Raw genomic sequence first — 22,762 nt, 5'->3', positions numbered from 1 at the left:
TGGGCTAAATACGCCGAGATGTACTGAACCGCTTGTTAGCAGCCACGAGCAGGAGGGCAGTATTATCCAGTCCCTACTTGGAGTCCTGAAGCTATTGGCCTCCTTCGCATTAACGTGAAATCATGTACGAAGACTATTCAGTAACTACTGTACTTAAAGACTGTTAATTGTCCTACGATGCTAGCTGGCCACGAATCCGGTTCTTTTATGCCTTTCAGTGACACCTTTCGGGCCTGTGTGTGTCAGCCTGGAGGTTTCTTCAAGCGCCAAGCTTGTATTGTGCAATGTTAATCTGGTACCTGAAGTCACTGTTATCATTGATTATTTGATACATCTGAGTGTGATTTTTGTTTGTTGTAGACCTTATGGCCGAAAATTCAAAAATGGCGCTGAGCACTATGGGACTTAACTTCTGAGGTCATCAGTCCCCTAGAACTTGTTGTTGTTGTTGTGGTCTTCAGTCCTGAGACTGGTTTGATGCAGTTCTCCATGCTACTCTATCCTGTGCAAGCTTCTTCATCTCCCAGTACCTACTGCAACATACATCCTTCTGAATCTGCTTAGTGTATTCATCTCTTGGTCTCCCTCTACGATTTTTACCCTCCACGCTGCCCTCCAATGCTAAATTTGTGATCCCTTGATGCCTCAAAACATGTCCTACCAACCGATCCCTTCTTCTACTCAAGTTGTGCCACAAACTTCTCTTCTCCCCAATCCTATTCAATACCTCCTCATTAGTTACGTGATCTACCCACCTTATCTTCAGCATTCTTCTGTAGCACCACATTTCGAAAGCTTCTATTCTCTTCTTGTCCAAACTGGTTATCGTCCATGTTTCACTTCCATAGATGGCTACACTCCATACAAATACTTTCAGAAACGACTTCCTGACACTTAAATCTATACTCGATGTTAACAAATTTCTCTTCTTCAGAAACGATTTCCTTGCCATTGCCAGTCTACATTTTATATCCTCTCTACTTCGACCATCATCAGTTATTTTACTCCCTAAATAGCAAAACTCCTTTACTACTTTAAGTGTCTCATTTCCTAATCTAATTCCCTCAGCATCACCCGATTTAATTTGACTACATTCCATTATCCTCGTTTTGCTTTTGTTGATGTTCATCTTATATCCTCCTTTCAAGGCACTGTCCATTCCGTTCAACTGCTCTTCCAAGTCCTTTGCTGTCTCTGACAGAATTACAATGTCATCGGCGAACCTCAAAGTTTTTACTTCTTCTCCATGAATTTTAATACCTACTCCGAATTTTTCTTTCGTTTTCTTTCCTGCTTGCTCAATATACAGATTGAATAACATCGGGGAGAGGCTACAACCCTGTCTCACTCCTTTCCCAACCACTGCTTCCCTTTCATGCCCCTCGGCTCTTATAACTGCCATCTGGTTTCTGTACAAATTGTAAATAGCCTTTCGCTCCCTGTATTTTACCCCTGCCACCTTCAGAATTTGAAAGAGAGTATTCCAGTTAACGTTGTCAAAAGCTTTCTCTAAGACTACAAATGCTAGAAACGTAGGTTTGCCTTTTCTTAATCTTTCTTCTAAGATAAGTCGTAAGGTTAGTACTGCCTCACGTGTTCCAACATTTCTACGGAATCCAAACTGATCTTCCCCGAGGTCCGCTTCTACCAGTTTTTCCATTCGTCTGTAAAGAATTCGCGTTTGTACTTTGCAGCTGTGACTTATTAAACTGATAGTTCGGTAATTTTCACATCTGTCAACACCTGCTTTCTTTGGGATTGGAATTATTATATTCTTCTTGAAGTCTGAGGGTATTTCGCCTGTCTCATACATCTTGCTCACCAGATGGTAGAGTTTTGTCATGACTGGTTCTCCCAAGGCCATCAGTAGTTCTAATGGAATGTTGTCTACTCCAGGGGCCTTGTTTCGACTCAGGTCTTTCAGTGCTCTGTCAAACTCTTCACGCAGTATCTTATCTCCCATTTCATCTTCATCTACATCCTCTTCCATTTCTATAATATTGTCCTCAAGTACATCGCCCTTGTACAAACCCTCTATGTACTCCTCCCACCTTTCTGCCTTCCCTTCTTTGCTTAGAACTGGGTTTCCATCTGAGCTCTTGCTTTCATACAAGTGGTTCTCTTCTCTCCAAAGGTCTCTTTAATTTTCCTGTAGGCAGTATCTACCTTACCCCTAGTGAGACAAGCCTCTACATCCTTACATTTGTCCACTAGCCATCCCTGCTTAGCCATTTTGCACTTCCTGTCGATGTCATTTTTGAGACGTTTGTATTCCTATTTGCCTGCTTCATTTACTGCATTTTTATATTTTCTCCTTTCATCGATTAAATTCAATATTTCTTCTGTTACCCAATGATTTCTATTAGCCCTCGTCTTTTTACCTACTTGATCGTCTGCTGCCTTCACTACTTCATCCCTCAGAACTACCCATTCTTCTTCTACTGTATTTCTTTCCCCCATTCCTGTCAATTGTTCCCTTATGCTCTCCCTGAAACTCTCTACAACCTCTGGTTCTTTCAGTTTATTCAGGTCCCATCTCCTTAAATTCCCACCTTTTTGCAGTTTCTTCATTTTCAATCTGCAGTTCATAACCAATAGATTGTGGTCAGATTCCACATCTGCCCCTGCAAATGTCTTACAATTTAAAACCTGGTTCCTAAATCTCTGTCTTACATTATATAATCTATCTGATACCTTTTAGTATCTCCAGGATTCTTCCAGGTATACAACCTTCTTTTATGATTCTTGTACCAAGTGTTAGCTATGATTAAGTTATGCTCTGTGCAAAATTCTACAAGGCGGCTTCCTCTTTCATTTCTTCCCCCCAATCCATATTCACCTACAATGTTTCCTTCTCTCCCTTTTCCTACTGACGAATTCCAGTCACCCATGACTATTAAATTTTCGTCTCCCTTCACTACCTGAATAATTTATTTTATCTCGTCATACATTTCATCAATTTCTTCATCTGCAGAGCTAGTTGTCATATAAACTTGTACTACTGTAGTAGGCATGGGCTTTGTGTCTATCTTGGCCACAATAATGCGTTCACTATGCTGTTTGTAGTAGCTAACCCGCACTCCTATTTTTTTATTCATTATTAAACCTACTCCTGCATTACCCCTATTTGATTTTGAATTTGTAACCCTGTAATCACCTGACCAAAAGTCTTGTTCCTCCTGCCACCGAACTTCACTAATTCCCACTATATCTAACTTTAACATATCCATTTCCCTTTTTAAATTTTCTAACCTACCTGCCCGATTAAGGGATCTGACATTCCACGCTCCGATCCGTAGAACGCCAGTTTTCTTTCTCCTGACAACGACGTCCTCTTGAGTAGTCCCCGCCCGGAGATCCGAATGGGGGACTATTTTACCTCCGTAATATTTTACCCAAGAGGACGCCATCATCATTTAATCATACAGTAAAGCTGCATGTCCTCGGGAAAATTTACGGCTGTAGTTTCCCCTTGCTTTCAGCAGTTCGCAGTACCAGCACAGCAAGGCCGTTTTGGTTAATGTAAAAGGCCAGATCAGTCAATCATCCAGACTGTTGCCCCTGCAACTACTGAAAAGGCTGCTGCCCCTCATCAGGAACCACATGTTTGTCTGGCCTCTCAACAGATACCCCTCCGTTGTGGTTGCAGCTACGGTACGGCCATCTGTATCGCTGAGGCACGCAAGCCTCCCCACCAACGGCAAGGTCCATGGTTCATGGGGGGCCCTAGAACTTAGAACTACTTAAACCTAACTAACCCAAGGACATCACACACATCCAAGCCCGAGGCAGGATTCGAACCTGCGACCGCAGCGGTCGCGCGGTTCCAGACTGTAGCGCCTAGAACCGCTCGGCCACTCCGGCCGGCCCTTATGGCCGACCATCTGCCATTTGGTGCGTAGCGAATTACAGTGTCATTCAGTCACCAAGACGCCCCAGTAAAGGTATAAGATTGACTTTTTTTGTCTTGCTTCAATTATTATGTATTTATTCTTTTAAATGACTTTTTACATTGTTCCTTGTTATTTGTAGGAAGGTTAACTTCCAATGTTTATGAACGGGGTGCTCCTATACTGAAGTTTTAATAGTTGGTTTCCTTGGAAATAATTTTAAATCTCAGCTTAAATACTACTGTGTATGTTAATTTCTGTCAAACTTGTCTGCTGTTTGTCCTTTGGTATATGTTGACAGCTATGTATCGGCAGCGGTTGACGCGTTGCTGTTCTGCTGGTCCGATGCAGGGACGCGTCTTCCTTCTGCTTCGGCGGCTTTCCCGTCATCGCACGAGGTCTAGGTGTTGGCAGGTCACACACGCTTCTGCGGATCTCCCATTTCAACCTCAAGCTGAGAAATTTATTGCCATTCTTTTGTATCATGGCTTTGGTCATTTTGAGAAAGTAATTTTGTCAGTGTTTCTGTTATTGCAAGATTCTTGTGGGAATGTGATGAAAGCCTTTGGGCAAACTGAGCAGAGTTTTTTGATTTCTTTAAAGATATTATGGGTTTAATTGTCATTATCATATTAGTAGGGGCCCGGTACTTTATTTTGTTTTAGGTGCCCAGTAACTTATTAAGTACTTGATTTGTGTGTAACAGCGTTGTAGCCAATCAGTCAAGTATTACAGTTTGCACGGTTTTTACACGAAGATTGCGTTTGGCCAGCTTGTCTTTTCTTGTCTATATGGGACGAGAATAACAATGTCTTATGACACCAAAGTGTTGTCGTTTTTCTTACGCTCCCCATTATTGTTAGTAAAAGGAAGATTTAATATGATCGTGTACCACCTAGCGTGAGGTGGCTAATAGACTTTGGACACCAACATTATATGTACTTGTGTCCAATGTTTGCCTCGGAGCAGGTCTGGAGCTTACTGATGCACTGGAGATGTATGCATTTTAACGTACTTTACTTGTCGTTTGTTCAACTTAAATTCAAGTGCTGTTGTGGGGTTAGCCCACAGTTGTGCTAATAGATGCGCGGACTCAGCCCTGCCACCCGTTTATTTCATCAATTGTTTGTATTCGGTGTGTGTGAATCTCTAAGGAACCAAACTGCTTAGATCATCGGCCCCTAGACTTAAACTCTACTTAAACTAACTTTAGCTAAGAACAACACACTCACCCATGCCCGAGGGAGGACTCGAACCGCCGGTGGGAGGGGCCACGCACTCCGTGACATGACGCCTCACACCGCGCGGCCACTCCACGAGCCTTTGTAATCGGGCCATCACTGTGTTGCACCGTTGACATGTTCTTATACTACCACTTGTAATTTTAAGTATAGTGCAAATGTCATTATGCATTGCGATATTACTTTTAAAACCTCAGTTATCTGTATTAATTTAGCAAGATTCTTGGTAACTGTTAGTTGGCTTATGATAGAATGACTATTAAATAAAAATGTTTATTGAGGGGAATGATAGATGACTCACGAAGTTGGCCCACCTGATCCTTGCTCTGGGTCTCAAACATATGACACGAGATAAACAAGACATCCAGCCGTGGTCAGAGAGAAACAGTAAGCGTACAAGAAGCCTTTTCAGCACCGGCTCTGTGCGTAATTTACCACCTGTTCGTATAAACTATAAATCTCTTTCCAGATCCTTTGCAGCATCATGATGTCTCAAGGTTCTTACTTGAATGGAGACGAACTGTGGCTCACTTACTTGTTGGAAGGTTTTCTCTGCAAATGCCGGCGCTGTTGATAAGAACATCGACCCCTCCTAAATTCTCTTTGATCCATTTGAAGGCCCGTAGAACATTCTCCTCGCAGCTGACGTCACATTGCAATGGATAGAGCCTACCCGGAGCGTCCTTCAGTTCTCGAGCCTGCAAGAAAAAAACGACAGATTTGTGGAATCTGCACGGGGCAGAAGAAAAAAAATCATTAGGAGATAGATCAAGTTTGCCATTTAACAAACTTGAATTCTACACAAGTGTGTGCCGTAATTACATGAAAAAAGAAGTTGTTGCCACTAAGGATGATAATATTCTTGTTTCCCCAGAACCTCGGAATTCGTGAACACAGGTAGCCTCACTTAACTTGATCATGTATGTGAAGAAACTTAACATAGTCATTCAGTGTTAAGCTTTCGCCACTAACTAATCGAATTAAAGCACCAAGCAGGTAACAACCAAAAACTTACATTTTCAGAATTCTTCTAAGAACTTATAGCAAATCAGTATGAGAAATAAACAATTTTTAGGACTTTAGTTGGTGTTCTGCTCGTTGTTGTAATTTACTTAGTGAACCTAAAACTAAAAAACCACCTCTTCAACTGTCAGTAACCACAATTCAGATAGGATACCGTCTACGTCAGGTGTGCCGTTCTATTGGAAGCCACATGGCCTGCTATTAACCTGTTGTGAAAATCTTCCGCATTAGACTAGAATTGACGGGAAGTAGGGCTGATGTGATTTGCGTTGTTAGATAGTTCGGTACCCAGTTTCTTTGAAGCTGACGTCGTAACATAATGTTGACCATTCTGCCGTTGCCTCAGCTAAATGTGGCTGGTAATTGTCATGGTGAAGAAGGAATATTAAAGTGTGTACCAGTTGTTGCTCCTGTCGGGCAATCTGAGCAGCGCGTTATTCAACGAAACGTGGATTTATGGAGTTCTTGCGATGTAGCAAGACATCTTAGGACGACCGGCACTATATAATTTGCAGTTTTTTCTCCAAGCAGCCCTCGCAACGGGCAAGAAAGTATTCATGGAATCGGTACATATCAAGAGTCCGCCGACTTGTTTCATATTGTATGATCTGTCAGAAAGGAGGTAACATAGGTGTTAGCCCGGATTTTTCTGTGGGTCCCAGACAGAAGCGGCTCATATTTATCTTTGCAAAGTACACAGCTTCTGCAAGGATGCCTCATGTCGTCGAGCCCCCTGTGAACAACTGTTTGCCAGGCTTTCCAAAAGCAGTATCATTTGGACATGGTTGAGTCTCAAGTCGCTTGTATATATCGCTGCTTTGCTAACTTCATTATCTTGTACTGAATAACGAACGCGAACTGGAATATCTATTGCTTGACATCAAATTACCCCAGTTCAGGTATATTCATATAGGATATATGTATACCACGAACGTACAGTACAAGACTATGTACAGCCCGAGCATGTTGCTATGAACTGGAGCCAAGTGGACTGTCCAAAGCAGAAACTTCGTCAGTTCGGTGCAGGGCTTACCTGAAGGATCCACGAGCTACGGAGACTCGTACAGTTACCCCAGTGTCCACCAAAGACCAGAAGCGGCCAAGAGGGAAGAGAGGGCATGTGGAACACATTTTTGTCCGCAGCTCGTGGTCGTGCGGTAGCATTCTCGCTTCCCACGCCCGGGTTCCCGGGTTCGATTCCCGGCGGGGTCAGGGATTTTCTCTGCCTCGTGATGACTGGGTGTTGTGTGATGTCCTTAGGTTAGTTAGGTTTAAGTGATTCTAAGTTCTGGGGGACTGATGACCATAGATGTTAAGTCCCATAGTGCTCAGAGCCATTTGAACCATTTGAACACATTTTGTTGAGTGTGACTCGAAATTCCCCAAGATCTCCAGATAAAAATTCGTAATCTGAAAACCCAGTAACTGAAGCCGATGTAATATCAAATAGGGGACGTGAGGTTCCTGAAGTGTTAGTTGTCGTCTGCCGGAGCGAGAGCTTCAAATAACTCTCACATAACACTAGACACGCCGTTCAACAGTAAAGGGAATATGCATCGCAAAGTTGGGGCAGAAACTCTTCTCGTGGTTGGGCGAGCAAAATTATTAGGTTAGGCGAAATTCAAATAAAACGTAACTGCTAGTACACACAGACGAAAGTAATTAACGGTGGTCCAGTTAGCCTGATAACTGCATGCTTGAACATGATGCCAGAATTAGAAGCGCCGGTCGTAAAGTCATCCAACATAGCATAAATTGAATTACACGGATGTAGCTCAAATATACATTAGCAGAAAGGGGCTACTTTCATGCAGCTAATACAAACCAGGAAATTTTCGCTTACATTATCGACAGTAAGAACAAACAATCTTGTAAAGTAATATTAAATCCGTCATCAGATAACTGCTCCGAAAAACGAGTTTCAAAACAATCACGTGAGAGAAACACTTTAGCCCTGCTGACAACAAGAAAAGTAGAAGATCTTGAATCCGCTGACTAAGAGACAGTGATTGGAGAACATGGACAGCGATGTTGGTCACCAAGAGAAAACATTTATAAACAAATCAAGGGAATCATTCGCAAATATTGGAACTGATAGACAGTTCTACCTAAAAGACGCAATAGAACACTTACAGCAAATTACAAAATCATAGACGAGTTGTGGATGATTTCAGACTTACTATAGATCTCTGTGTAGGTAATAAAAAGACGACGATGCCCGGTTTTGGTTAAATAGTAAGACTACATTTTGAAATCGGTGCAAATTAAATTTTGTTACATTCTTGCTAAGGAACAAATACCGCATGTCTTTCTACTGTCTCTGACTCAATTGCTCTCCATTCTCTCGCACTGTTTTGCATGATACAGCCGTAGGTCTTCTCAATAGTAGACAGTTCTCGACAAAGGTTACAGTATACTGATCACGTAAACTTTACCGATTAAGATGTTTCGGTTTGGAGGGAAACGATCGACTCAGTAATTCAAGTTGTAGTAATTGCACAGGTCACTCTTGTTTTCACATCATGCACGGGCTCTTGACGTAATTGCTGAATACACTACTGGCCATTAAAATTGCTATACCAAGAAGAAATGCAGATGATAAAGAGGTATTCATTGGACAAATATATTATACTAGAAGTGACATGTGATTACATTTTCACGCAATTTGGGTGCATAGATCCTGAGAAATCAGTACCCAGAACAACCACCTCTGGCCCTAATAACGGCCTTGATACGCCTGGGCATTGAGTCAAACGGAGCGTGTACAGGTACAGCTGCCCATGCAGCTTCAACACGATACCACAGTTCATCAAGAGTAGTGACTGGCGTATTGTGAGGAGGCAGTTGCTCGGCCACCATTGACCAGACGTTTTCAATTGGTGAGAGATCTGGAGAACGTGCTGGCCTGGGCAGCAGTCGAACATTTTCTGTATCCAGAAATCCCTTACAGAACCTGCAATATGCGGTCGTGCATTATCCTGCTGAAATGTAGGGCTTCGCAGGGATCGAATGAAGGGTAGAGCCACGAAGAGTATCGATTTAATTAATTATTCAATCGATATTATGGAGTGAGGGAGTATTTCCACGACATCCACAGTTGCGGGTTTATCAGGTATCCAGTACTTCGTTCATATCAAACAAGGGAATAGTGTGGTACTCAACACACTCTGCCTACTTCTTCCCGAATGTCTTAATGTCTTTGTTTTATCTGCTACAGGCTTCCATAGCAGCGGAAGTGTGAGAACAAAGGTACATAGCCACTAACAGCGTCTCGTCTGCGTGAGTGTTGAGGGGGACAGGTGCGTTTGGAAGGGAGGAAGTGTGGGGAGGATATCTTGGTGTGTGTATTTGTATACGTTGGTACACACAGACAGGAAGTATTCTCTTGAGAGAGAGAGAAGGACAGGAAGTGAGCCTGGTATCTATCTGGGACAGATGCCACTACCCGATTCTTTGTCTGTAGAGCATTATCGCGATCCCGTAGCTGTGGCAGTCCCTGGCCAGTGGCGTGCGCTGTGCAGTGTGATAAGTCTGGCAGTCAGAGACATGATCAACAGTTTAGTTTCGCCAGATATGTTTAGGGCGATCTGTGACAGAGTAATTACGTGTGGTGAGTGTTCGATGACAGCATTCCTTGCATGATTGGAATAAAGAAGCACCACAATAATTTAAAATTTCCATACTGCCTCGTCAACCACAAATATTGAATAAACAATATTCCACACATTGCCTTGTCTAGCACAAATTGTTTAAACAATATTTCATATGTAGCAATCGATATCTCGCCAATTAGCTAATCAACTGAGTTTTTTCCTACTAATTTCGAGTATGGGGAGGGGAGGGAGAGTGAGGGAGGTGTGGCTAGAACATTCCCCAGATGGCATGGATTTAACCAGTTAATAAATTTAATTAGTCAATTAATTTGACGTCAAATGTGAGTTTCTATGGGCGAAGAGAATTCGTAGAGGGGCGAAGGAAGAGGCAGAGGAGAGGAATGTTGAGACGTCTTCTCAGAAGGGCAGAGTATCCTCAGGGGATCATAAATGAACCCCAAGGATGTCATAAATCAATTTAAAGAACAATATGTTAAGGCGAGGTGGAGGTGGAGGCGTTACATGAAAACTCTCTTAGCAGTATAATATGTTAACGTCATAAATCAATCAACTGCCACAATTTAATTAACTTGCATATCAATTTGGTGTGAAAAGTGAACCGGAACCATGGCTGCCGTATTACTGCTGTAACATCACCTGTTCACGCGCAGTATACTTCCTTCTGGTGTTTCACGTGGGTCTTATCTCTCCTATCAACACTCCAAATTTTACGTTGGATTTTGACACATTTGTTCCCTCCCTAGTTACAAGTCCACTCCAGTGTGCAGCACACGGTTATAATATGACGTAATGTTCAAGCAAACACTCTCCTGAAGTGTTAAATTGGTTCCAAGATCAATGAATCAGGCTGTGGGCAAGTCAATTTTGTATAACATCCTTTTTTCCAGGAGTTCTGAACCTATAAGGTATGCCGAGCTATGAAGTGTAGAAACTGTGATAGAACTACAGATTTGTAGGTGGATCGTGAGTCGTGACCTGCGACTGGATATTTCAGTGAGTAGAGTATTTACCAGTTAGGGGAAAGGTTCTTGGTTCGAGTCCTAGTCTGGTACAAAGGGCGTTTCAGATCATCACGTATTCTGTTGCAGACTAAAATTCTTTCTGGACGTCAGGAAGACACTGCAAAAGTCGTTAGCTGCCCTGAAAATGAACGCTGAAACTGCTTGGGGGTGGGGGGAGGGAGGCGAGATGGACGGCTGCTATACCCTATCCATGAGGTTCAGAAGTGCATGCATGCGTGTCTGAAAGGACAGTGTATCGTCCTTCTTATCACGACAGGCACTGCACTATCGAATTTATCTGCCAACGCTGGACAGCGACTTTCAATTAAACTTTCCTCCCCTGTACGGGAATTACATAATTTGTGTACGAGTACAGGTTGTGTTGCAGGAAAGACGACATATGGAAGTTTAGGCGAGGCCATGAGTTGTTCACGGATAGCGAAAGCAGTAAACGTGAATGCTCATATAAAGCTGGAAGTCCCGGTTTGAATCTCGGGTGGCCACAAATTCTCACTGACGTCATTCACTTAAGCTGATGGTTCTTCGTATTCGCAAATGTGAATAAATTTTATGTATTTCATAACGGCTGTAGTCGCCTCAATGCCTGCCATGCATGCATGTCCGAAAGCACATTGCATCGTTCTTCTTAACAACACACGCAGAGCAATATCGTAAAACTGGAAAGGAAGTTACTCATCTAGGCTGAGGCACAAATTTCTTGTCACAGTCAATAGCTAAAATCCTGTGCTGATAGATCACACCTTTCATCGGAATCAAGAACCGAAAATTCAATTCCTCCTCTTTCTGTGCTCTGCTTCTCTTTGCATTGACTGCAGGAACAGTGTACAATACCATAGCTAGGACAGGTAAAGTGGGATATAAAAAATTACTTGTCCTTATTATGATCAGTTCTATATTGGCCAATCAGGCAGAGGGATAGCAATTTTGCTGGCAGAACATGAAATCAACAGTTGGTCGCAGAATGATTACCCCACATTCGCTGAACATGTACTGAGGAGACCCCAGCTACCAGTTATTGTCCCATTTCACTTAGCAGACTAAGGCCAGAAACTCAGTGTATTGGAAGCCCTGGAAATCAACATACATCTGGCCCACAATTATAATTTAATATGAAATGATGAAAGACCGCTCGATACTTCTCTTCCTCTAAACTTCTCTTAATCCTTTCAGCTTTCCATTCCATCTAACGCTGCCTAGTTTATTAACATTCTTCCAGTTTCCTGTATTTACTTTTATTTTATTGTAATCATGTAAGTACTTCATAAATTCTGTTGTTATAGTTGTCTAATTTATCTTTTACTCTGTTTCTGTCTCACTTTTCGTATGTAATACCTCCTCAAGCTACTTTTTGTTAGTCTTGACAAATACCAATTTTATTGGGGTTGTTAATTTGATGTAAATTGTATATACGCAGTCTGAAGCGATGAATGGAAGTTTGTACGTGCGTCTCTCCACTGTTCGAGTTTAGAGGCTGTGCCAAGTGGGCTGAGAAGTGAATGGGAGGTTGGTTGAGGATGGAGGCTTGCTGGGGTACGCCCTGCAGTGGTGCAAAGCCAGTCCGCCAGGGCGGTGTAGTGGTTAGCACGTCTGCCTAACTAACAGGACACTCGCGTTTGAATCCCGGCCTTGGTACAAATTTTCGTCCGTTACGTCTGTCTCCATACATACACAATACTCGTAGATGTTTCAGACTTGAAAAAATTGTTTTGGAACGATGAAGTTTCATTTGATTGATATAAATTGTTACATAGGCAGTGTTCGTGAGTTTATTGTTAATGCTTTTCCTTGTTTGCTCATTTTGTATCTGTTCACTGTTAAAATTTTTACCTTTTTAATTGCGTTGCTACCGCACTGTCAAAGATGATATTTATTATGTGTTTTTGCCTCAGTCTAGATGAGTAACATCTTTTAGAATATTGTTTACAAATATTGTAACTCGTTAGATGATGATAGTGTTTTAAAGTCTAATGATGGCCTTCTACACCGGCCAACTAAATAAATTCTGTAGAACATACACAACATTGTGTTTTTCATGCATTACATTGCACTACTAGGAAACGACAAGAAACAGTTAACAAAAGAGGCCACCGATTAACGTGAAGCTTACACTTTTCAGTTTTGGTATTTTAAAATATTTTTCGTGTTCGTGTTAATGTCGTCGTTCGTTCGTTATTTCTTGCTACTGAAAATTTCGCCATTTTAATAAGATCGTCGTTGTAACAACACGATCCAAGCCACATCGACAAGAACGAAAAGACACTTTGTCAACGAAACACATGAACGACATCTACAACTGAGACTTAGAAACAAAATCATCTGAAACATCAATTATGCAACACGCTGCATCACACTTAAAAGTTATTTATTGTTGGCGCCCGCTGTTCACTAGACAGCACATCTCTCACCTTACAGCCTTAACCAAGACCTTGGGGCGCGCTACAGATCCGTCTGTCACCACAACCCAGCTAGCCACGTATTAAGTGGATTAAGGGCTGCCAAGACCCACCGTGGTTTAATATGAAAATTCGGAATGTTGCACTACGTTCAAAACAGAAACGGAACTGACGACAGGCAAAAGTTAGTAGAAATTCTTGCATCTGTAAGAAGAAGCAAGAAGCACACAAATTCCACCTCCATAAGTTAGCAGATCTTGACGAGGCCTAGAGAAAATTCTGGCCGTGCATAAAATCAGCAACTGAGTCGAAGGCTTCTCTCCAGTCACTCATCGAACAGTCCAGTCTGGTGTGACAACAGAAGACAGTAACGGAAACAGTAATTTTAATTTTGCGTTTAAAAAATCATTCACCGCGGAATATAGTACAGACGTCATCGGTTGACCGTCACACAAACCCCAGTACAGGAAACATAGTCATAGTCATCTCTGGTATAGATAAGCTTCTGAAAAAGCTGAAAAGAAATCAGTCGCCGGGTCCGTCCGGAATGCGGTATTCGGTGTTACGGGGAGTACTCTTGGACAGTGGTCTGTTACCTAGCTCGCATAATCTCCCACCCACAGCGAAGTCTCAACTGAATGGAAAAAAAGCGCAGGTGACTCGTGCTTGTAAGAAGAGTAAATGAACGGATCCGTAACGCTATCGAGCAAAATAATAAATCACCTTTGGACAGAAAAGTTTCTGTCCACAAATCTGCACAGATTGAGAATGCACCGCTCGTGAAAAATTCAACTTGTCCTTTTCTTGTATGAAAACCTGCAAACCATTCATGAAAGGCAACAGGCAAATTCAACTTTTTTTAGATTTCCAGAATGCATTCCACGCAATGCTCTATTGTGTTTTAATGAAGGTCCGACAATATACAACACTACCTTGTACGTTGCTCCAGAGGGCAAATGAGACGAGGCTATTACCTGGAGTATGTCAGGGACGAGTGATGGAACCTGTCTTATTCTCTATATATGGATAAACGATGTGATGGATAAGGCAACTGTTTGCTGACTACACTGCAGTGTAAGGGACAGTGTTTTCGTAGTGTGTGTTAGAGGCTACAGGATGAGTCGGAGATAATATCAATTAGGTATGATGAATGACAGCTTGCTAGAAATGTAGAAAAGTGTCAATTAATGCAGATGAGTAGGGATAACACTGCTGTCTTGTTCGGTACACTATTAGTGTTGTGCTGAAGGACACAGACACGGCGATTATACAGGCTGTAACAGGTGTAGTTGCGGATATTCTCATACAAAGGACCTTGATGTGTACACACATCAGCGTGCTGGTTGTTATTTCTCTGCTTGGAACAGTCTTCCCACAAACACACCAGAAACTTTACGACCTGAGGCTTACTGCATGATCATACTGCACCATTAAGAGTGTTATGCCTGTCAGTATACACTAAGCGTTTTGCGTCCACACGTCCACACTTCACACCTGAAAATATATGACTTGTACTGACTATGACTTTTAGTCTGCAGTGACATGAATAAAGATATAATATTGTTCAGTACGCTGTCCTCAGCCACCAGTAGAAATATCAGCACGTACTTAAAGCAAGTCCCTCTAACTAAGGGCTCACCTTCAGAGGACGTCATGTTTCCAAGTAGAGAGGGAATTAGCATATTTTATCAAAATATAAGAGGTATTCGAGGCAAAGTTAGTGAACTGCTTATAGATTATTGGTATATCGGGGCACCACTTAAATAATTTCACACTTCAGAGGCTTCCTTTGCCAGGATACAGATTAGCTGGCTGTGTTTCATCCTTTTCGGGATGGGGGAGTGGCTATGTACGTAAAAAACAGAATTCCGTGTGAGTGTATAGACGTATCACAGCACTGCACTGAACACATATTTGAATGTTGAGGAGGGGCAGTTGAACTTAGTGACACTAAACTGCTAATTAATGTTGTTTGAGGTCCCCCAACTCTGACTTCAGATCATTTCTGCTCAAGCTAGAGAGTGTTCCTGATTCACTTTGTAGGAAGTAGTAGAAATTAATTGTATGTGGTGACTTCAATATAAATTTTCTAAATGATGGTGCCAGAAAAAGGATGTTGGTAGATCTTCTAAATTCATATGATCTGATACAGGCGGTGTTCTTTACAACTAGGGTGTAGGGAAACAGTGGCACAGCCATAGGCAATATTTTTATTCATTCTTCATTACTAGATGGGCATTCTGTTAGTAAAAGGGTGAATGGCTTTTTAGACCATGATGCACAGATTTTAACACTAAAAGGCTTTTGTACTCAAACAAACGTCACACATAATTACAAACTATGTAGGAACGTTAATCGAACAGCAATAGTCAGTTTCTTAAACGTCGTTAAGGAACAAGAGTTGCAGGATATTTACAGCGCTGATAACATAGATGACAAATATGATGCTTTGCTTAACACATTTCTCATGCTCTTTGAGATTTGCTTTCCATTAGAACGTTTTAAACTGGGTACTAGCAGTAAAAGTCAGCCCGCGTGGCTGACAAGTGGAATAAGGATATCATGTAGAACAAAGCGGGAATTATATCAAAATGCTAGAAGTAGTCACAATCAAGCTGCAGTAGCCAATTACAAACAGTACTGTAAGTTGCTTAAAAATGTTATTAGGAAGGCAAAAAGTATGTGTTATGCAAACAGAATAGTTAACTCACAGGATAAAATTAAAGCCATATGGTCAGTTGTGAGGTAAGTGTCTCATCAGCAGCATGAGGTCGACGATATAAAGTCAGTTCCTGGAAAAAATATTTCTCTTACTGATAAATCAGATGTATGTACAGTATTTAACAATCATTTTCTGAGCATCGCTGGTGAATTAAATAAAAATGAAATTGCTACAGGGAATCATATAACTTTCTTTGCAAATGCCTTTCCGAGACTGATGTCTGAAATACTCGTCTGTGATACAGAAAAGGGAGAGATTGAGTCAATAATTAAATCACTGAAGACTATGGACTCTATGGATACGATCGAGTGCCTGGCAGAATATTCAAGTACTGTGCTGCACATGTCAGCCCTGTATTTAGCCATATTTGTAACTTTCCCTTTAGGAATGGTCAGTTTCCTGAACGATTGAGTACTCAGTAGTAAAGCCGCTTTATAAAAAGGGGAAAGGGATAATGTAGACTATTTTAGACCTGTTTCTATGCCATCCGTGTTTGCCAAAGTGAATTAGGGAAGTTAATGACATAAGTTCATGGCTTGTAGTAAAAGAACTAACACTAAATCACAGTAAGAATCAATTTTTAATGTTTGTAACATGCAATTCAACAAAACCCGACGTTTTAATTTCAAAAAATGGGCATATGATTAGTGAAACTGAGCAGTTCAAATTTGTAGGTGTTCAGATAGATGGAAAGCCCACGTTCAGGATCTTGTTCAGAGACTTAATGCTGCCATTTTTACTATTCGAACGGTAACTGAAGTGAGTGATCGTTCGACACGAAAATTTGTCTACTTTGCTTATGTTCATTCGCTTATGCCGTATGGAATTACATTTTAGGGTAACTCTTCCCATTCCAAAAGGATAATTTTGGCTGAGGAACGGGCGGTTCGGGCAATAAGTGATGAAAGTTCACGAACCTTTTGTCGACGCCTGTTCCCGAGTCAGGGTATTTTGACATTGGCCTCTTAATACGAGGGCGGTTCAGAAAGTAACCTCCGATTGGTCACAGTGCGGGTTGTGGGGGGAGTAGCGACGCCATCTGTGCGTTCCCGCACTCAACAGGTCAGTCGGCATCAAGCCATGGTCGAGTGAACGTCGTACCTGCGCTAGTTTAGTTTTTGTGGCAGTTTGAAATGTGTGGTGCAATAGAAAACCCCGCCAAATGTGAAGTGCGTGCTGTCATAAGGTTTTTTACAGCCAAAGGATATTCTGCAGCAACTATTCATCGTGAGCTTTGTGCCGTGTACGGACCAAGAGTTATGAGTGAAGGAGTTGTCCGTGAATGGGTACGTTTATTTAAAAGTGGACGAGAAAACTGATGGCAACGGTGTTTTGGGATGCCAAAGGGGTGTTGTTGGTTGAATTCATGGAACGTGGTACGACCATTAATCAAGACGTGTACTGTGAAACAATAAAAAAGTTACGACGGGCTATACAGAACAAACGCCGTGGTATGCTGACTTCCGGTATCGTTTTTTTGCACGATAACGCCCGTCCTCACTCTGCTCGCAGAACAACGGCCCTTCTTGAGTCCTTCAAGTGGGACGTTATCAACCATCCACCTTACAGCCCAGACCTGGCGCCAAGTGATTATCACCTCTTCATGCATTTGAAGAAATGGCTCGGGTCACAGCGGTTTGATGACGACGAAGAGCTCAAAGATGCGGTCACAGGCTGGCTCCAGGCACAAGCGGGTGATTTTTATGCAGAAGGAATTTCAAAGCTTGTGAAGAGATACGATAAGTGCCTCAATCGCTATGGAGACTATGTAGAAAAATAGTGCAAAGATGTAGTTGTAAGATGTATATATTAAAATATTTTTATTTAACTTGGTGTATTTTTTTAAATCAACCGGAGGTTACTTTCTGAACGGCCCTCGTATATATAGATATACTATTCCTTACTGTCATTTCTTCTTAACAATATTAGCTTATTTGATCGCGATTGTTTACGGACTGGCATTTTTCTGGTTAATAAACATTTGATTTTCATCTGCTATTACCTTTATGTTATAATTTCATGTACTGACCCATTCCATGCCCTTGGACATTTACTCCTCAGTTTGGTCCTGCGGAACTTGACGTGTGTATAAAATTAAAATAAATTGCACCTGTTACGCTCTGTATGTCTACGTGTAACACTGCAAAGTCATATGAAATGAAACGGGCAACTAGTGTCGGCAGTAGGGAAGGCGATTTATCTATTTAAATTTGTTGGAAGAATTCTGATTAAAATTTAGCTCAGCTGCAGTATTTTGGATCACCATAAGTACGGATTAAAGGAAGATGTCGAAGAAATTCAGAGACGGTCTGCCTGATTTGTTACTACACGCTCGAGCAACAGGCGGGTATCACCAAGATGCTTCGTGAAAATAAATGGGAATCCACGGAGGGACGACGCTTTCATTACGGTTAACAGTACTGAGAAAATCTGGACTCTATTGAAGGATTTCACTCATGTGCATATAGAGGCCAAACACAACATTATGGTAAGTCTTGGTTTGTTTGTTTACCGACATTAGATAGGGAGTTTTGAGTCTCTGTGAATATGACAAGTTCAGGGAATAGTGTTTAGAGTGTTACAGTCCTACAGTCGGACTCACTTGTTAGCAGCAAGAACTGTTAATACATTTTGGAAGAAACAACATCCCGTTTGTGGAGACGGTGATGAGCACTCGTCCATCAAATGCCGCTCATATGTATGAAACCATATACATTGTTATAGCACATTAATAAGCTCACAAGTAAACCAAGTGAAAAAAATAGCACTTGTTTCAGGTCTTACTGTAACCTTTCGTATTGTCCATAGCAGCATTGGTGATGCACAAGTGGTCGAGGGGTATCGTCTTTGATTATTCAATTGATTGACGTCTTCGGTCCCAAGTTCGAAACACGAAACTACTTAAATATTGATTAATAACCAGCATTGGCGGGCGAAGACTTCCGACATAAAAATCATCCTCTTTCTGCCAACGGCCTTGTCAAAGAGGGCGATGGAGCGGACGGAGGTTAAGGCCACTCTCTTGTCCTCGGTTTAGGAAACTGCCCCTAAGGGCGGAAGAATCAACAATATCAAATGTCCAAGGTCATGGAACGTGTCAGTACATGAAATTACAACATAAAAGTAATAACAGATAAAGATAAAATGTTTATGAACCAGAAAAAAGTCAGCCCATAAGTTTAAGTAAACGCGATCAAGAATACAGAAGGCAATGGAAATCACTGCATTAAAGAAACATAACCTGTACCCCCAAGATATGTAGCCTGTAACTGAAAAAGTTTCATGATGATCTCTCCATTGGTAAAAGATTCCGGAATAGTCCCCCATTCGGATCTCTGGGAGGGGACTGCGAAAGGGGAGGTGACCATGACAAAAAGGTTAGATAACCAACGAAAGGATAGCGTTCTACGAGTCGGGACGTGGATTTGTCAGGAGTTTGAACGTGGTCGGGAAGCTAGAAAATCTGAAAAGAGAAATTCAAAGGCTCATGATAGGCATAGTACAGGTCAGTGAAGTGGAATGGAAAGACGACAGGGAATTATGGTCAGATGAGTGTAGGGTAATATCGACAGCAGCAATAAATGGTGTAGCGGGAGTAGGATTCATTAAAAATAGAAGGAAGGGCAGAGAGTGTGTTACTGTGAACAGTTCTCTGATAGTGTTGTTTCTATCAGAATCGACAGCAAACCAACACCAACAATAGTTCATGTGTAAATGTCGACGCCGCAAACTGAATATTAAGAGACAAAGAAAGTATATGAGGATAATGAGCGGGTAATACAGCACGAATAGGGAGATAAACATCTAATAGTAATCGGGATCTGGAGTACAGTTGTAAGGGAAGGAGAATATTGGTGTCAGACAAGGAATGAGAGAGAAGAAAGACTGATTCAGTTCTGTAATAAATTTCAGCTAGTAATAGTGAATACTCTGTACAAGAATCGCAAGAGGACGAGGTATACTTGGAAAAGTCTGGCTGATACGGCATTGTTTCACTTAGATTACGTCATACACATGCAGAGATTCCGAAATCAGATACTCGATTGTAAGGCGTACCCAGGAGCAGATCAGAATGCAGTAGTGATGAAGAGCAGGCTGAAGTGTAAGAGATTAGTCAGGAAGAATCAATACGCAAAGAAGTGGGATACGCAAGTTCGGAATTCTGAGAAAAATAGGTGTAAGCTGTAGGGAGAGATGGGTCATATACTGTATGTACAAGAGCCAGGAGGGAATAATAAGAGTGGACGACCAGGAACCAAGTGCTCAGATTAAGAAGGGTGTAAGACAGGAATGCAGTCTTTCGACCCTACTGTACCATCGAAGAAGCAATGAGGGAAAAAAAAGAAATGTTCAGGAGAGGGATTAAAATTCATGTTGGAAGGATATCAATGATACCATTCACTGATGACATTGCTATCCTGAGTGAAAGCGAAGAATAACTACATGATCTCCTGAACTGAATGAACAGTCTAATGAGTACACAATATGGATTGAGAGTAAATGTAAGAAAGACGAAAGTAATGAGATGTAGCAGAAATGAGAACAGTGAGAATGTTAACGTCAGGACCGATTACGAAGTAGATGAAGTAGGTGGATTCTGCTTCCTAGGCAAGAACATAACTTGTGTCGGACGGGACAAGGTGGACATCAAAAGCAGACTAGCACCGGTAAAAAGGGCCTTAATTTGAGGAAGGAATTTCTGAGAAAGTACATTTGGAGCACAACATTGTGTGGTAGTAAAGAATGAGCTGTGAGAAACCTGGAACCGAAGAGAATCGAAGTATTTGAGATCTGGTGCTACGGACGAATGTTGAAAATTAGATTGAATGGTAAGGTAATAAAGTGGGGTTTCTGGACAGAATCGGAGAGGAAAGGAAAATATTCACATGGAGAAGGGACAGCAAGATAGGACATCTGTTTAAGACATCAGGGAATGACGTCCATGGTACTACAGGCAGATGTAATGGGGACAAACTGTAGAGGAGGACAGATATGGAAACACATTCAGCAAATAATTGAAGACGTCAGTTGCAAGTGCTACTCTGAGATGAAGAGTTTGTCACAGGAGAGGAATTCGTGGCGGGAGCATCAAACCAGTCAGAAGACTGATGACTCAAAAAAAGTAGCATCTGAGGATGGACTTTGAAGACTAAAAACCAGTTACGATTGTGTCATAAAAAGTGACTGAGCTAAAAATAGAAAAAAGTAATACCTTACTCTTAATACATCACATTCATTTCTCTATTGCTCTGAAACCCATGCTGTTTCTGTGGCAGTTAGCTAAATAACACTTCGAACTGAAGTACTGGCACAATTTTTTGAAGCTGGCCAGTTTTGAGATGCTGTACCGAGGCTGGTGGTTAGTTAACTACCTGGACCCTGTCGATCCTCTTGTCGAGGCCGACGACCTCGAGCCCCCTCCTGAGCAGCGCCCGTGCGGTGGCGGCGCCGATGCCGGAGTTGGCGCCCGTCACCAGGGCGACGCGACCTGCGGACCGCTCCATCCTGACGGCAAGTGGCGCGCCTCAGCGGCTGTTCGCCTCCAGAGGACAGGCGGCCCGCGTAGCTCCGGCGGGGCAGCCCGTTATCGCCCGACCGCAGTCCATACTCCTCTCCGCCGGTGGGCAAACAGATCTGTCTGTCCGATGGACGACTTCAGTGGAACGCCTTAACGAGTAGCTTCTAGAACCTGGAACAGGTACAAGAGCAGTTTTTGCCTTATTCAAACCGACATTCGGTTTGACTGCAGCTGTATGTAAATAAATAAAAACGTAGCAGCATTTGTTCCAAACAATTTGTTTGCAGACGACCGTTTTGTTAAGCTACATAACGTCGACGGAGTAAACTCCACATTCGAAATGAAGGTATTGTTCTACGAGAGGAGTTCAATAAGTAATGTACAGATAACACATTTTTTCTCTGTCCCTTTCTGTTGAAAACATGAAGATTTGTAGGCGGACATCGTGGAATACGATGCGTCAGCTTCTGTAGTTTTATGAAGCTTCGATATGTGGCGGCTCTATACATAGCCTTAAAAATTGCATCAGTAATGCAGGTGCGTTCAAAGAGCGGAGTGCTGTCATTATGTTCCTTTTGGTGGAAACCTGACCGATGTCCCACGTGCCGGTTCGCTGCATACGTTTGTGACTCTTGCACTTTTGGGACGTGTGGACGTTTTCATTCGAGGTGAGTGACGGATCACAGACAGACACCTCGCTGCAGTGCTCGACATCTCTGTTCGTAGTGTGGACACTTTGATGTACCCCTCATAATCTAATGACCAACTATGAAGTTTACTCTGGTGCACTCATGAAACTGAAGGAACGACTTCAGTATGTTCGTTGCCACAAAAATGTAAATGACTGTCTCCCTCTCCATAACAACACAACACCTCACACATGTCTGCGTATCCAAGAGGAGCTTACAAAACTCCACTCCTCATTCACCCTTCAGGGTGGATCTCGCACTTTCCGAGGTCCATCTCTCCAGTCCAATGAATAATGCACTCCGCAAGAACCAGTGCGTAAATGATGGGGAGGTTATTGACGTTGACTCCGACGTCGACCAGTAGTTGGTACCATGCGGGCATAGAGGCCAGCGTGGTAGGGAGGGGTAAGGCCCTCTCATTGTACGAGGATTATGCTAAAAAGTAGAGTTTCTTATCCAAATGAGAGGGAAACAATATCCTGCACTGGAATGGTAAATCAAACCAACCTGCCTTCAGAAATATTTGTTGCATTACACACTGAACGTCCCTTACACTATTATTTCACTTAAAATAGCTTCAGGCACTGGTTCACACAACCAAGTATTAAATGTGTAAACACGAAAACAATTAAACTGCAGACCCTTAATGT

General features: G+C 42.1%; 1 protein-coding gene across 1 annotated transcript in view; it reads right to left on the bottom strand.

Annotated features, from left to right (window-relative positions):
* LOC126230336 (dehydrogenase/reductase SDR family member 11-like) overlaps positions 1-21,409 on the bottom strand; it is a 183,631-nt gene extending 162,222 nt beyond the window's left edge. The window contains exons 1-3 of the mRNA XM_049942395.1: positions 21,278-21,409; positions 10,572-10,577; positions 5,667-5,829 (exon numbers count right to left, since the gene is read on the bottom strand). Coding sequence (XP_049798352.1) covers positions 5,667-5,829; positions 10,572-10,577; positions 21,278-21,409 — 301 coding nt within the window. The remainder of the gene's footprint in view (positions 1-5,666; positions 5,830-10,571; positions 10,578-21,277) is intronic.
* Positions 21,410-22,762: the final 1,353 nt, after the last annotated feature.

This window comes from Schistocerca nitens, unplaced genomic scaffold, assembly GCF_023898315.1.
Source record: "Schistocerca nitens isolate TAMUIC-IGC-003100 unplaced genomic scaffold, iqSchNite1.1 HiC_scaffold_380, whole genome shotgun sequence".
Lineage (NCBI taxonomy): Eukaryota > Metazoa > Arthropoda > Insecta > Orthoptera > Acrididae > Schistocerca > Schistocerca nitens.
Note: the sequence above shows the minus strand (reverse complement) of the source record. Positions and strands in the feature narration are given on the sequence as shown.